General features: G+C 40.5%; 1 protein-coding gene across 2 annotated transcripts in view; it reads left to right on the forward strand.

The window, feature by feature from the left end:
* The window catches only part of CENPO (centromere protein O), a 111921-nt gene that overhangs the window by 9204 nt on the left and 87240 nt on the right, over positions 1 to 15477 (forward strand). For both annotated transcript variants that reach the window (XM_085613082.1, XM_085613083.1), the window contains exon 2: positions 8352 to 8434. In XM_085613082.1, the coding sequence (XP_085469208.1) occupies positions 8404 to 8434 (31 nt within the window). In that variant the 5' untranslated portion in view covers positions 8352 to 8403. The remainder of the gene's footprint in view (positions 1 to 8351; positions 8435 to 15477) is intronic.

The raw sequence follows: 15477 nt of genomic DNA on the forward strand, positions 1-15477 counted from the left end.
TAACGCATTCACCTGCACAATCGCTCATTCATGGACTTGCTTACTCTTTCACTCACGGACTTAAATCTTATGCACTCATTCCGTTACCCCTCCACTCACTCATCTACTCCTGAGTCAAGACAATAGTCCTAAATTATAATTCCCATGGCGTCGCTGGACAAAGGATACAGAAACCAACGCCACTCCTCTGTTTTTCAAATTTAAACACCATGCCCAGTGACGTAGCACAAATGGGTATGGTTATACATCTGTTAACTCCAGAGGAAGAACTGAAGTAGTGCAATAGTGCTAAGGATTCAAAACAATCAATCACTCATCAAGCATACACTCCCTTCCTTGCACTCCGTCACACACACAGACATACTATAGACAAGTACTACCATTTTGTATTGCAACCTGCACGTATTTGAAGCATGCTTGTCATCTGCATGTTTTTTAGCGTGCTTGTACAAACTGTTGAGCCAGCGCTGAGACTCGAACCCCTAGCTCCAAGGTCTGTCAAGGTTCTGGCCGTTACGCCACATCACTGTCCTACCCCTTCCCTTCTATTTTTGATACTCATGCTATACCGATTTATATACGTATCAAATTTACACAATTTCAAGCTGGTTTGTTATACAGTACGGCATAAAGCAGAACAGTAATAATGTTTTACCACCCATCAATCCATCCATGAAAAACCAAACAACAATACATATTTTCTAAAGTCAGACCATTAAATGTGCCCCTTAAGTGCATGCAGCTGATCACCCTGACTTGTCGGGAAAACCGTTTGAATTTAACATTGTATCGGAAACCCACTGACAGAAACACTTTACTGCAGTATACCAGTTTTCATCCAAGGTCCCTCAAAGATGGCCTGCTATATCGCCAATTCTTGAGGTTAAGGCGAAATTGCACGGGAAAAGATTTTTTCATGGAAGCCAATATATTGAGCTCCAGGTTACGTGAGAGAGGCTATCCAAAAAGATTAGTGAAAACCGCAATGAAGAGAGCCTGGTTCAGCCCCCGAGAGGTGTTGTTAGAGAAAACAACGAGAGAAACCATGAAAAAAGCAGTATGTGTCACCACTTTTCGTCCATTAAGTACACAAATACAGAAGACCATTAAAAAAACATTGGTCCACATTAAATACCCTTGATTCCTGTCGGGAAATGCCTATGTTTACCTTTAAAAAAGGTAAAAACATCAGAGATCATCTGGTCCATTCGGATACCAGTATGTACCAGAAAAACAGGACCATACAAGAATTATGGTAATTACCAGTTCTAACAGGGCATTATAAATGTGGCAATTGTGTAGCCTGTAGTTTTACTAAGGAAAACACATTTTTCACACATGGAAATGTTAATGTGAAACTGTATGATATGACCAACTGTGCCACAACTAACGTTATCTACTGTATTTGGTGCCCATGTGATTTGATTTACATAGGGCAGACTAAACAACCGGTAAAAGCACGGATCTGCCAACATAGGAGCCGTATTCGTTGTCAAGTGAGAAATGCACCCTTGGTGGATCATTTTATCGAGAGAGGCCACTCTGCCAACGAGGTGCGATGGCAGGTGGTAGAGAAGGCTAAATTGCCACCTAGAGGAGGTGATATCTCGCTTATTCTACACGCACTGGAATGTAAATGGATAGATAAGTGTGGATCCATTCGGGATGGCTTGAACAGTCTTGAAGAGTGGCGGAGATTCATAAGTCTACACTGATAACCTCTCTATGCGATATCTCTCATGTATTAGACAGGGCTCTGTCATATATTAGGAAGAATAGTATACACAATGAGTATACGCAATGACAATGCTATGAGAAAATACTGTGTACAGTGTCCTCCCCGAAGAATGTGTTTTTTTAAAAAAAAAATTTTTTTAAATCTATGGAATGAAAGGAATAACAACGACTGTAGACACTTAAAAAGTTTTTTGACAGTTATACTTGCCTGTACATGACAATATGGTTGTATTGTGTAATTCAATATGTTACCGTACAGAAGAATGTGCAATATTATCTATAGTTGTAGATGAAGATGTATGAACTAATGTTGTTTATTGAAGGCAAAGACTGCAATGAACCTGTCCATTATTGCAAGATGGTTGCTGCTTTTATTATTGCTATACATTGAGTGATCGTGTTTACATGTACCAGAAAGGGTCAGACATTATGCTGTTGTTATTAAGGAGAAGATCAACGCTAGTATAGACAATATGAGTCATCATATAACACCCCGTTTATATTTATATTAATACTGTTGGATGATCATTCTTGCAGCATATTTAATTGCCATTCTATTTAATCGCCATATTATATAGGTGACAATACAACCGACATCGAGAAAAAGATTAACGTAGTAAGAAAGAGTAAAAGGATCTATCATATGACCCAGTGTAGAATACTTCAAATTGATTTCCTGTAGGACTACCATAAGCAGTAGTACCATTAAAAGATGGCCGTCAATTTCGCCGTCTCGTTACTTGTGACAAAGAAATAGTTTCACATATAGAGGGATTGTCCATTTCTCAATTACACAGCGATGTTTGTCCATGGAGTAGTATTTGATAGCGGACTGGGCAACTATAATTAAGTAAGGGGGTGCCCAATATATCTACGGAGAACGAGTAAACTCGAATATTAAAAATTGCATTACTCGCGCTAACCTCAGTTTTGATAAAAAGGAAATTAATCATGTGCTACATGGCCTGGAGTAGAACACTCTTTTATATCTTGTAGGGCCACTATGATCTTTCTCACCATTAAAAGATGGCCGCTATTCTTGCTGTCTTTCTTCTCGCGATACACATATAGTCTCGCATATATAGGGATTTTCCATTTCCGGGATTTAGTCAGCTACTAACAACGCGGACACAATTTGATTGTGGACCAGGCGACTGTTATCAAGTAAGTGTGTGCCCCAAACTCTTATATAGATCTAATAAGTAATAATAGTATATCGTAGAACTTGTGCTAAACTTACTTCCAATTAATTGCAGTGGGTCAGCGCCTCATAGAGGGGAACCATCGTTGAAACAACCAAAGTAAGAAGATCCTCTCTTTCTTAACGGAGGTCAGACAAGTGAGATTAAGTAAATTTGGCTTCATTTATATACGGATTAAATTGCTCTAAACAACTATGAACCTTAGTTTGTTAATAATCTAAGCCTCTAATATATTTCAGAATTCCGACACAGGAGTGATTTAAATCACAGGGAATCTATATTAAGTAAGATTCCTTCATAATAAGAAGATCCATATCTCAAACCGATAATTTTGGATGAAAATAAATCAAAGTAAGTGTGACCCTTAATTCCACCTGGGTGATCACATTTTTAAATTGAATGGAGTATAAGAACTGAAACATTATACTTCCTGCTTTTAGGTCTGGATAGATCTCTTCATCCAGCATATCAATCACATACTGGATCCTACATGGACGCATGTATGAGTTATACCGGTAAGCTATGATCCTTGCCCCTCAAGCCTTAGTTCCCTTCTCTAATATTACATTATTAAGTCCAATATGATATAGTTACACTTCCTTATTCTTTCTTTTTAGTCCCCAGAAATACCGTCCTGATGAGACCCAGTATCTAGAGCGGGTCGAAACGCCGTCGACAATATATAAAGAGACCGCTTTGACTGAATTATTGTAAATTGTATAAAATCTGTCCTTATAATTTTCCAATAACCTTTTTAAGTTTTTTCACTCTGTCACATAATAAGAGGTTATGGTTTTTTCACTTGGGGTCACAAATCACTGTTAATTTTAGGAATAAATGTACCTTTTTTGTATATGGATAAGAAGTCTGCGACATAGACGTTGTATATTAAATCAACCTACCTCGGCTGAGGTTTGGTATATTTCGGAAGGAAAAAGGTTTTGTGTGGGCTTATTGTGAATATTATTATTTGAGTGATATTGCATTTCTCAATAGGTCATTTTTGAAATTTATGTCTGTGATTGACTCAAAGCAACGACTGATGTTGCACATGATAGATTTATGTTTTTAAATGAGTTCCTTGTGAATATTGTTTTTGTACTCCTCACCCTGAATTGTGAGCAGGTCTTAAATTGCCTTCAGCCAGGGTGTTGTTTTGTCCACACCTTGTTCAAATACCCCATCTATCCAGGGATGCCAAATGGAGTTAAGGGAGAGGATCATGAAGAGTGCGATCTTAATACCTCCTTTTATTTCACACAGCGTTTCACGCCTATCATGTTTGCTTCATTTCTAAAGTTGTACTGTAAGGCAAGTTTCTCTGGCATCTGCACACAATTACCTCCTGTTCACCACTGTAAAATAAACAGCAGCACCTTCAAACAACAATGCCTAACTTTTAATGGATATAAGCTTATGATACCTCTCTAATGACTTTCAGGTCTGCACGAGAAAAATGAATGAGTTTAAAACAGAAATCCAATAGTTATAACCAAAGCTCCCCACTCTAGTAATAAAAATAGTGACTGACACTGTTCCCTTCCTTACTCTGTGATCAAGAGAACTTGCTTTTGGTTAGTTGGAGAAGCATTCCCGATGCAGTATAGTGCCAGAGCTTCTTTCATTTATCTTTTTGCTGAATTCTATCTTGTTAAAAATGAACATGAAAATCACCTTTATTTGTGAAGCGCCGCAAGATCTTGAGGTTTGAGATCACCCAGTTTTTTCGTTGGAGAGTTCAGTAGAGAAGACTTGGTTGAACCACCCGGTCTTCATGTTTCTTGGTACCAGTGCTTTGCACTGCAGCTTACCAGAGAGTGCAGTTACACTGTGCTTGTTTGGGTTGTCCCCCACCCAATCTCCAGTGGCTGTACTTATTTTCAAACGTGCTTGGCTGCTGCATGTCTTTTTTTTTTTTTCGTCCTACGCCCTTTACCTAATCTCCCCGCACTATATTGTCACAAGTTACTGCACAATAGATTGGATTTCTCAATAAACATGTCATAACACTTTTATGGAGTCTCAGTAACCTATATTGCACAACGGCTCGCTAAGCTAAAGTTTTCAACAACAAAAAACATTAATATTAATCACCTAGGCGAAACCTATTGCATTTACCAATGCTTGTTATTTTTGCCATAATTAGTTAGGCAAACCAAGACCATGCGAGAGAAGACCAAGGAATTTTCCACAAATGTAACTTTTTTTTAATCCAGCAACCTACATTTCTATCGGCACCCTCAATCATAGAATCTGTTATTCTAGTGCTGGTCTTCGCAAGTTATGGGTACATACCTACGTGCCTATTATTCAGTACGCATCCTGCATTTCCTGGTCATTTTTATGATACTGACTATTATCTACAGCTTTGAATTTTTACAGGTGCAATCGTAATGCCATACAACTGCTATGTGTCGTTAATTGTTTGCTCATCAAGTTTCATTCAGACACAGACGAGACCCAACAATTTTTCCATGTCAAAATTCTCATTAAACAGTGCAGAATCTCACAACCTAGTGGAATTCTGTTAAATCCAGAGACCAGACAGCTAGGTCCAATTTAACTAGTCACAAATATAGCAACTTCCTTGTCTCTTTTTCTAAAAAAGTCTTCTGGTTGTATTTTAAACGTGATGGCCATTCTTCTTTTGTTCTAAGTGATGACTAACTAACATTCAACCCTGCCTCCACCTCCCGGAGTTTCATTGAACTAGCTTGCCGCTGCCATTAAATTCCGTGCACACTGGCTAGCACTGTATTTGAATTCACAAGCTCTTATTGCATCCTATATCTCCTTATTTCAACACACTTTCCTTGCTGATTGATCATGATGAACTCTCACATCGTTTATGTCAATACCTTAAACATTGCTCTTTCAACCACGATTATTTGCCATCTCCAGCATGCACAGGGCCGAGTTTGTGTGACCTACAGTGTGAAAAAATTGGTCCCATAGTTCATACGCGCCAAGCCACACACAACACAGAACCAGATTGGATTTTAAATATTTACACGTCTGTGTCTACATCAAAGCTGCACTTTACCTTACCCGTAAAATCTCTCCCTATTTCTATCCGTGCCTGCACTGTTCCTTAATTTAAAAAAAAGAAAAAGAAAGACCCCCATGTTTGTACCTATGCATAGTTATTTTGCCCGTGAAGTGTTGCCTTTAAAATTGGTATTGGGATAGGGTGCAGTACACACACCTTTTCGGTCTGACTTGACAGCACAGTTGTCACCAGACCTTATGTGATCTGCTTTCAGGAGACCTACCAAGAGGGACTGTGGCTCGGCCCAAATGTTGGTTCACCTGAGTAAGTTTTTGATTTGTTAAAAGCTGTGTGTTTGCACAAAGAGTGTTTGTCCTTGAAGCAACTTTGATTATTTGTTTATCAAGCAAAGATATTGCTTTTGACCCTTATATCACACACATACCACTGTGATGGTGGGAGCTTGCCCTTTAAGGTCACACAAATGCCACTGCAACACTATTGAATAACATCTAGATAATTATTGTGTTTGTTATTCTCTGCCATGTGTGAAAGCATATGCTCAATACAGCTTGAGAAAAGCATGTGTTAAAGACAATAGGCTTTTAACTGTGGATTGATATTTCACGGCGGTCAAATTCTGTAGACAGGCATTTTGTTAAATGGAATCTCTCAGATTACAATAGTGTGCAAGGGTTTTGGTGTTGGTGACCTACTTGAACGAACTCTGGGAGTGGAAGATTTGCAATGTGCTAATCTTCATTAGGCCCTCTTAAGAGGGATTTTTTAAAAATAGATTTGGCAACTGTCCTTTTGTACAGATTGGTAATGTAATATGTGTGCTTGATAGTTGCCTTGTGGGAAAGCTCATGCTCGATACAGTAGGTCCGAGTTGTTTACAATACCTAGCCAACGATAAAAGCTATGAGCCAGACTGATTTACTGAGAAAAGTTATGACAGATGCCATAGTTCTGATCTGTTTTTATTAAGGTTACACCACAGGTAATGGGCATTATTTAGTTAATATTAACCACGTATCTTAAAGCCAGGGCCATTATGCAGTAGTGGAGGGCTGAGTTATGCGGCTCGGTTGACTAAATTTTTACAGCAAGAAAAGGCAAATCATGCGACCTAATGTGGCATATTTTGTGACCTTATCATTTCATTATTTTGTCATTTTTACACTTCGTTACACTGTGTGGGCTTAGGTTTCACCCCATTAGTGCCAGTTCAACACACAAATATAACAATATGCAACAGAAAGGCGACCAATCAACCTTTGCAAAGGGCTTCCACTGCGCAGCAACAGGCTTTGCAGCATTTTTAGTACTTTTGAACCATTTGAGATGGAAACAATTTTTTTTGTTAAAATCTGTAGATGATGGATGGTGTGTCAAATTGATAATCATGCAAAATACGCAGCTGCCTCAAAATTGCTAATTCCAGTGGCTGTGGTTAAAGCCAATAAGCCTTTAAGACTTGATTGTTATTGTACCATGTCAAGGTTAAGATATATATTTTGTTACATGAAATCTCACTGATTACCACAGTAGGGAAGGATTTTTCTTTTGGTAACCCTCTTTGACAAACCCCATTGGGTAGACTGTTTGCACTGAAATAATTCCTGCTATAATCTCTTTGGGAGGTCTGTCAGGCTTACGCGTCTTTCAGGATCTTGTAAAAATCATTAAAAATACATAATATATATTTGGGAAATAAAAAGAAGAGAGGAGAGGAATAAGATTAGAAATATGCTGTCATTCACAGGACAATAGACGCAATGGCTGAAGCAAGCTACTTGTATCCATGATACCATTCAGAATGGGTTCATAGGTCAGATGCTTCAAACACTGACTCTATCGCCCTCTGAGTTACAGCATTTTTCTTGATCTCCTGTATGTTCACCTGAAAATGAACACTTCTGTGCCAGGACTGGTGGGCCAATCCTTTAATTTTCCATTTGTCCTCCTTCTTTTTTTTTTTCTTTCTCTCATCTTTTTATTTTTAGAGCATGTTACAGCTCTTCAGACATTGCTACCTGGCTTCTTGCTTGCCGTTCATTTCAACTGCAGATTGCCACATCTCCCAAGACCACATTCTCTGAACCAGACCACTTTTTATGGAATGGCATTACTAATAGTTTCAGTATTACACCATTCCAAGATGGCCAACACATTGGGTCTAAATGTGGTAGCCATGCTGGAACTTGAAAATAACGAAATACTATGTAGAATACCATTGCAAGGCGGCCTCCTGATGCTACATTTTGAATTTAATATTATATGTTGCAAGCATGTGCCTCTCATGTTTAGGTAGCAGCATGTTTATCTTGCATATGTTGAGTTTTTGTGCGAGTTTCTCGTGGTTATCGAACTTTCGTTTTTGGCATCATTAATAAGGACTTTAACTGATTTTGTTTTAGGCAAGAGGTACCCCATTGACACACCTTTTGTACCTGTACACAAATAGTGAGAATGGATCAAGCAACAACTCATCTCAGAGATGGTAAGTTGACGCATGCAATACGTGCTGGAATTGTTTTCTGTTTGGTTACTGAGTTTGATGTATTTCCTTGCACGTGAGCGCTAATTCACACGTCTGTGGAAATTACACCAAAATAAATTGTTGGTATGTTCTGCGTACCCTTTCTTTTGCAGGTCTGGGATTAAGTACATTAAAATGCAAGAATTTTTCTCCCCAAAATCTAGTACTCATGTAGCCTTTTCTTGTAAAACTGGGATAACATTACAGTACCGGAAAATGTTTCTACGATATTCAAGGAGTATATTGTAATGTGGACAGTATTTACTGTCTTGAGGATCACAGCAAGAAATACATTTTCAAAAACCACCGAGTAGAAACCAAACTCACGAAGAGCCAATTAAGGAATAACAAATAGCTATTGAAAAATGTAGTGTAGAGGTGATGCTGCATTTTGATATTGCGTTTTGATAAAAGCCAGCCTACTCTGTTTCCCTGTGAGTAGGTGACATTTCTCCAGTAATCAGTAGCTGTACTCTTCATGCTGGTTCTAATCTTTGTGCCTCAAAGCTAGCTAATAAATATCTCGTTTATAGTATAAATTGCTGTGTTTCTGAACCAAGCAGGGAAAGTAGTTACTTGATTGAATAGATCAGTCAATCAAAGAAAATTGTGAAGTGTGCTACTATAACAATTGGGAGTCCTTGTACTAGAGAAAGTGGCTAACAGTACCGCAGCAAATTATTCTGTAGAAAGTAAGGTCTCAGGCTGTCTCCGGAACACCAATAGATTGCTTTGTGTCTGAAGTTGGAAAGTGATTACATTCCTAAGGTTTGGCGCAGAATGGTTAAAAGTCTGTCAGTGTGAGTATGGCAGAATCTACATACCTGAGCATTGGAACGGGATTATGGCTACAAAGTCATACGAGACTAGACTGAGATTCCTCTGGGGGGGAGGGGGGATCCGGGTAGCTTTAGCGACCTGTATCCAATCCACCTATTGTGGTGGCATTGCAGCAGCGGACGTACGGGCGTATTATTGGGCGTCTCAGCTCTTAGTAATCAATGAATGGTGGTACAACCCTCAAGCTGATCCGGCCTATGCAGCGGAACGGCTCTTCCTGGCGGAATACCCGCTGCTGGGTCTCTTGTACAGTAACTCGTCATTGGAGGCTCTTCTCTCGGCCTGCCGTACGGTAATTCAGGTCTGGAGACGTGTGTCTCGGTCCATGAGCTGATGAAGCATGCTGACAGGCACGACTCCCTTTGGCGGGGCACGCACCTCCGGCCCGCCTCCACTCTAACCGAATTTCACAGCTGGGATATTATAGGAATATCTACATTAGGAGATGTGATGCGTGGGCCCATGCTTAAATCCTTTCAGAGGCTGCAGGAGGAGTTTGACCTACACAAGTCTCAGTTCCAAAAGTATCTGCAGCTCCGCCACGCCCTGTCTCCCCTGATAAAGCACCTCAAGTCCTTACCCGAATTCCACTCACTGGAGGGTAGACTGTTAATGGAGGATCTGGGAGGACAAAAAATTTGCCAACTATATCAAACTGACCACGCACTCCAAGACAAACATACACCGGACTAGGGCGGCGTGGGAGGCAGATTTACCGGCCATAACAGACTGATTGGATTGAGGCCCTTGCCAGCCCCAGGTATGCTGCCGTCTCCTCTAGGTACAGGTTGATTCAGTTCAAATACCTTCACAGAATCTACTACACTCGCCTTCGCCTTTGGAAGATGGGGGCTATTCAGTCCCCTACATGCCTCCGCTGTAACGCTGATGATGGGTCATTTCTCCACACGGTCTGGGGCTGCGCTGCACTACAACACTTTTGGTTGGGTGTTTTGTCCTGTCTGGGGCAGGTGTTATGGTGGGACATCCTGGCGGATCCTCGACTGATACTTCTTCACATCACGGAAGACATCGGGGAAACGGATATAAGAGACACCTCCTATTCCTGGGCCTCACCTTAGCCAAGCGCGACATTGCGCAGCATTGGAAGTCTTCCTCTCCCCCCGGGGTGGCGGCATGGAAAACAGCCTTCGATAAATGTATGTCGGCTGAAGTAGCGGTGTTTCAGGCACGGGGTTGCCTGCAGAAACATGGGAAAATTTGGACCAGGTGGGCGGAATACCGGGGTATCGACCTGTCCCTTCTTTTACAGCCAGCGAATCCAGACCCTATTGAACGACTGGTCATGACCAATCTAATGTGCTCATTGGCTGTAGCTGTGGACCTATTCTTGTGATCGTGCATGCATTTATTGTTCCATGTGGGAAGTGTGGTGCAGGGTTGGGGGGAGGGGTGGGATGTTGGATCGCATGTTTTGCAGATCTCCTGCTGAGGTCCTCTCTGGTATCCCATGTTTTTGCATTTTGTCATTTGCTATATGCTGCTTAATGGGGTTCGCCCACTGGGTGTTATAAACTCAATAAAATTAGTTTTTTTTTAAAAACGGAGACTAGACTGAATAAATGATGGGCCACTGCCACCGAGGAAGTGATGGGAGAGCTTTTGAAGTCCACCACCTGAACTAGAAGCCTGTAGGGCATCATCAACATTAATAAGATAGAGAACACTGATTAAGACCCAGTATCAGCTGAATTCTGAATAGTTTGAAGACTTGTAATAAAGTGTTGAGGCAGGCTTGGATACGGTCATTTTTTAAATTATTTTTTTAGCCCAACTGAGATCTAATAATGACCTACACCACAGGTTTTGTACTCTGACTCAGCAGGGGAGAATTCTTTTTTTTTTTTGTAATGTTCTTAACATAAAAAGCAACTTTACTGACTTGATGAGTGTAAGACGTGTCAAGGCAGAAATCTTACACACAGGTTGAGGGGATGACAGTCCCAAAGATTTAGTACACCAGGCAGCTGACCAGAAGAGCCAGAAGATCTGTTTTGTCAGTTCAATTTTAGTGCATTTTTTTGCAGTCAAAGAGCAATGGAAGTTGAGCAATTGTGAAAACACTTAATGGTTGTCAGCTGTTTGTGTGGTAGTTTAGTTATCCTTGACATAGGATTAGATTGAAAAGCTGAAAGAATGGACAGAGGTGCTACGTATAATGTAAACAGTCTTAATGAAGAGCTCAATGGCACTCCACAATTTGGGCAATAACAACCAGAATGAGGAATATCCACTCCTTGCAGTCGGGTGGGTGAATCTATGCCTGTGTCCTGATTTCCCATTCTGAATGGTCCGATTGACAGTCGCGAAAGTAGCTGGCAAAACAAAACAATGAGATCCCTGACATTGCTGTTATGCAGGACTCCATAGAGGGCATCCAAGACTGACCCCAACATTGCTTCATTGCCATTGGCAGGTCAAATACCTTTGTGGGCAGGGTCAATTATATTTCCAATTTCTATAAAAACGCTGAGCATTTTTTTCAAATAGCATTTTCATAGCTAACAGTAGCAAAGAAATAGGTCTATAATTGTGCCAGACCTTCCATCAGACAGTGGTCCTTTAATAGGTGATTTGATTATAGCCTCCGTAGAAGAGGGACATACTGTGCCAAAACTCGCTGAGTTGTAAGATTCTGGGAAACAGATTTAATAAGGATTCTAGTCCACATCAACAAAGTAATTTGGTATTAGATATAGATATTTAGAGCTATGTTTGTGTTCTTTTGGAAGCCTGTATTGGGAATCACTGTGTTTTATGCTTATCTGAGAGTTTGTCTTCTATCTGTTTGTAAACTGAGGACTAAATTGAAGCCAGTGATATCAGGAAAACACAACATTTCATCTGTGAGGATTTCATGAATTAACAGGCTTGATGCTGAGTTTATTTCCAAATGTTTAATGGTTTGTCGCAATTAAAGGGATAGATGGGGGGGTACCTAGATATTGAGGAGTCAAATCAAATCAAATCAATCTTTATTCGGGAGCCAGAAAGGCAACCATAAAAGTACATAGAAAAACAGTTGACAAGAGCTTCAAGGTTTTCAGCGTAAAAGAAGCAAACATATTAAATCCAAAGGAAATATTTAAAAAGTAATTTAACAAGTCACAAATTCTGCCTATGTCTCACTACCAATTTAAAAAAAATAACTGTTTGTTTAGCAAACAACTCGGTGTCCAGTAGTTGCAAGACAAGGAAAGAGGGACGACATCTGCGTAAACCCCAAATTTTAAAAATCGGGGTTAACCACTGCGTTCTCAAGTCGTTGTAAAATTTACAAAACATTACTGTATGCATTGTGGATTGAGAAGAACTCATATCGCAGGGACATGGTTGAAGATGTCTTTCCCAAGATTTAGAAATAGGAAAGGTAACCGAATGGTGAAAAACATTCAGTCTAAGCCTTGTTAAAAGAGATTTCTCATAATCAGTAATGTTAAAAGTCAGGTAGGGCTGAATTGAAAGAGTCGTTTGGGTCAGTAAGGAGTATTGAACTGTGGGTTTGTGGGCTTCGCTAGTTAACCTCAGGGATTCAAGCTGAGCGAGGCACAACTTTTTAAATTGCTTCCTAGGAATTTCAGCAATTTTCGAGGGGGAAAGATAATACTGGATCATGCCCAGATCACCTAAGAATCTCTTTACATAAGCAATCCATCTGACCTTATGTACTCTATCCAAGGCCATACAGTCTTTTATGAACCCTTGGGTAAAGGTAGTGTCTATAGAGGTCCAAATGCGGTGCTATAGTAACAAAGGTTGGATCCTTATTAGATCTGCTACAAGGGGCAATCCTACTTCTAGATGGCATACATAGGTTGAGGTAGACCGCGGGACTGCAAGGAGAAATCTTAGGAATCTGTTTTCCACCCTTTGGACCTCATCAATCATAGCGTAGCCCCACACACCCGCCCCATAAATTACGCTACCGATGCATTTTGCCTTGTAAATTTCCAGGGGTTCAACAGTGGGTCGTCTACCTAATTTGCTGGCGAAATTGACCAAAGCGGCAGTTGTTCTTGCAAAAGTGAGTTTTCTAGACTCGATGGCACTCTTCCAGGAGCATGTTTGATTGAAAACAATACCCAAGTATGGGTACGTGTTAGTGCTCTCTATTTTTTGGTGGTCTACAGAAATAGACATTTTGTTCTTTTTCGATGACCCGAGGAACATTATAAATGTTTTTTTAATGTTAATCCTCAGGTCCAAGTTCTCCATAAATGAATGGTATTTCGTGAGGGAACGCTGCAGTTCAAGCGGGGTTCGCGCCAGAACTACAGCGTCATCCGCGTAGAGTAGGGCCGGTATGGGACGATTGTTTATGGTGGGGAGGTCCTTTGCCCCGGATAACATGGCTTTCTCCAAGCCGTTTGTGTATAAGTTGAATAAAAATGGGGCCAGGACGCATCCCTGTCTAACACCGCGCTCTACTCTAAACGGTTTTGTCACCTCACCCCCCAAGCCATATCTCACGCGGGCTGTAGCATCTGAGTGCAGTCCGCGCAGGAAAAGTATTAGGGGCTCCTCTATTCCCATATTCTCGAGGATGATCCACAGTTTGGTGTGGTTGACACAGTCAAATGCTGCGGAGAGGTCCACGTATGCCAAGTAGAGGGCCCCTCCTTTAGCACTAACATATTTGTCTATCATCAGGGAGAGGTTAAGGGCTTGCTCTGTAGTTCCCAAGCCCTCCGAAAGCCATACTGAAGATCAGAAAGAACTTTATTATCCAATGCCCATTGCTGCAAGCGCTCTAGGATAATACGACCGGCCACTTTCCCGAGTGAGTCTAATAAGGAAATAGGTCGGTAGCAGGATGGCAAGTGACGGTCCCCCTTTTTAAAGATGGGGACAAGAATTGATTTAGTCCAAGAATCAATGGGGCCTACTTCACAAGAAGCTTGTAAAACCCTCGTTAAAATTGGAAGCCATAAGTCCATCATAAATTTAAAAAAGTCAATTGGGACCCTGTCGGGGCCCGGGGCTTTACCATTTTTGCTAGCTTTTAAGGCTTGTTCCACCTCCTCATATCGAATATTGATTGACAGAGGGAAATTCGGGGTATATGATCTGGAAAGTGTTAGAGGGCCAGCAGTTGAGGGAAGGCTGAATATCCGCTCAAAATATCCAAGCCAAGTTTGTTCGTCTATTGCAACCTCAACAGTTGGCTTTGGCGCAGAATCAGTTAGAAAAGGGGATTTCACAACCTTCCAGAAGGCAGCGGTGTCCCCAAGAATTGATGTTTTATGTAATTGATCCAGGAGTTCTTTCTTTAGGTTATTTTTCCTATGCCTTAAAGCTTGTTTATATTTAATTCTGGAGGCTGCAATTTCCTTGCTGTCCCTTACCTTATTTTGGAGAACAGTTTTTAAATTCTTGTGCGCCTTGGAACAACAAGAATCGAACCATCCCTTAGGTTTTCCATTTTTTTTCTTTACTAATAGGGCATCCTTTATTGCAATCAATAGAGTTGCAAAGTTATCCATGATTCCCTCGTTAGAAATGCCTGGATCAAGACATTTTTTGATCACTGGACCCAATTTTTTGACTAAAGATATTGTAATAGCCATGGGTTCAACCTTTTCCCATCTTAGTGAGTATCCGTTCAGTCTGTCTAAGGTTAGATTATTTTGGGCTAAAGTTCCCTCAATATTAAACCTCTCTCGAGTATTAGAATTTTTTAAAACAAGACTAATAGGATAATGATCGCTAATGACGATATCGTGTGTTTTGCAGTTAGAGAGATCTTTACCTGCTGCCATCGAGAGAAATATAAAATCAATGGTGGATGGCCTGCCTCTTCCATTAAAAGTTGGTAACACGGGTGTGGGTGGATTCAACATATTATTAGCTAGTGTAAGATCTGTTCCGCTCAATATCTCGTTCAAGAGATATCCAGTAGAGGTGTGCACGACGTGAGGTATTGGATCATCATTCTCATCCACTATGCCGCACACTATATTATCACTATGAGTACAAAGATTTTGATTAAAATCCCCATCCCATATTAGAACTAACTCCTTGTGGGTTTTTAAAAGTATTTCTTGAAAGTGACCATGTAATTCTTTAGTTACATTCGCCAAATCGGAAGCAGAAAGATTATTATAAAAATTCACTAGAACTAAGGCTTTACAGGTATTCCAATG

The sequence above is a fragment of the Triturus cristatus genome, chromosome 6 (assembly GCF_964204655.1).
Source record: "Triturus cristatus chromosome 6, aTriCri1.1, whole genome shotgun sequence".
Classification (NCBI taxonomy): Eukaryota; Metazoa; Chordata; class Amphibia; order Caudata; family Salamandridae; genus Triturus; species Triturus cristatus.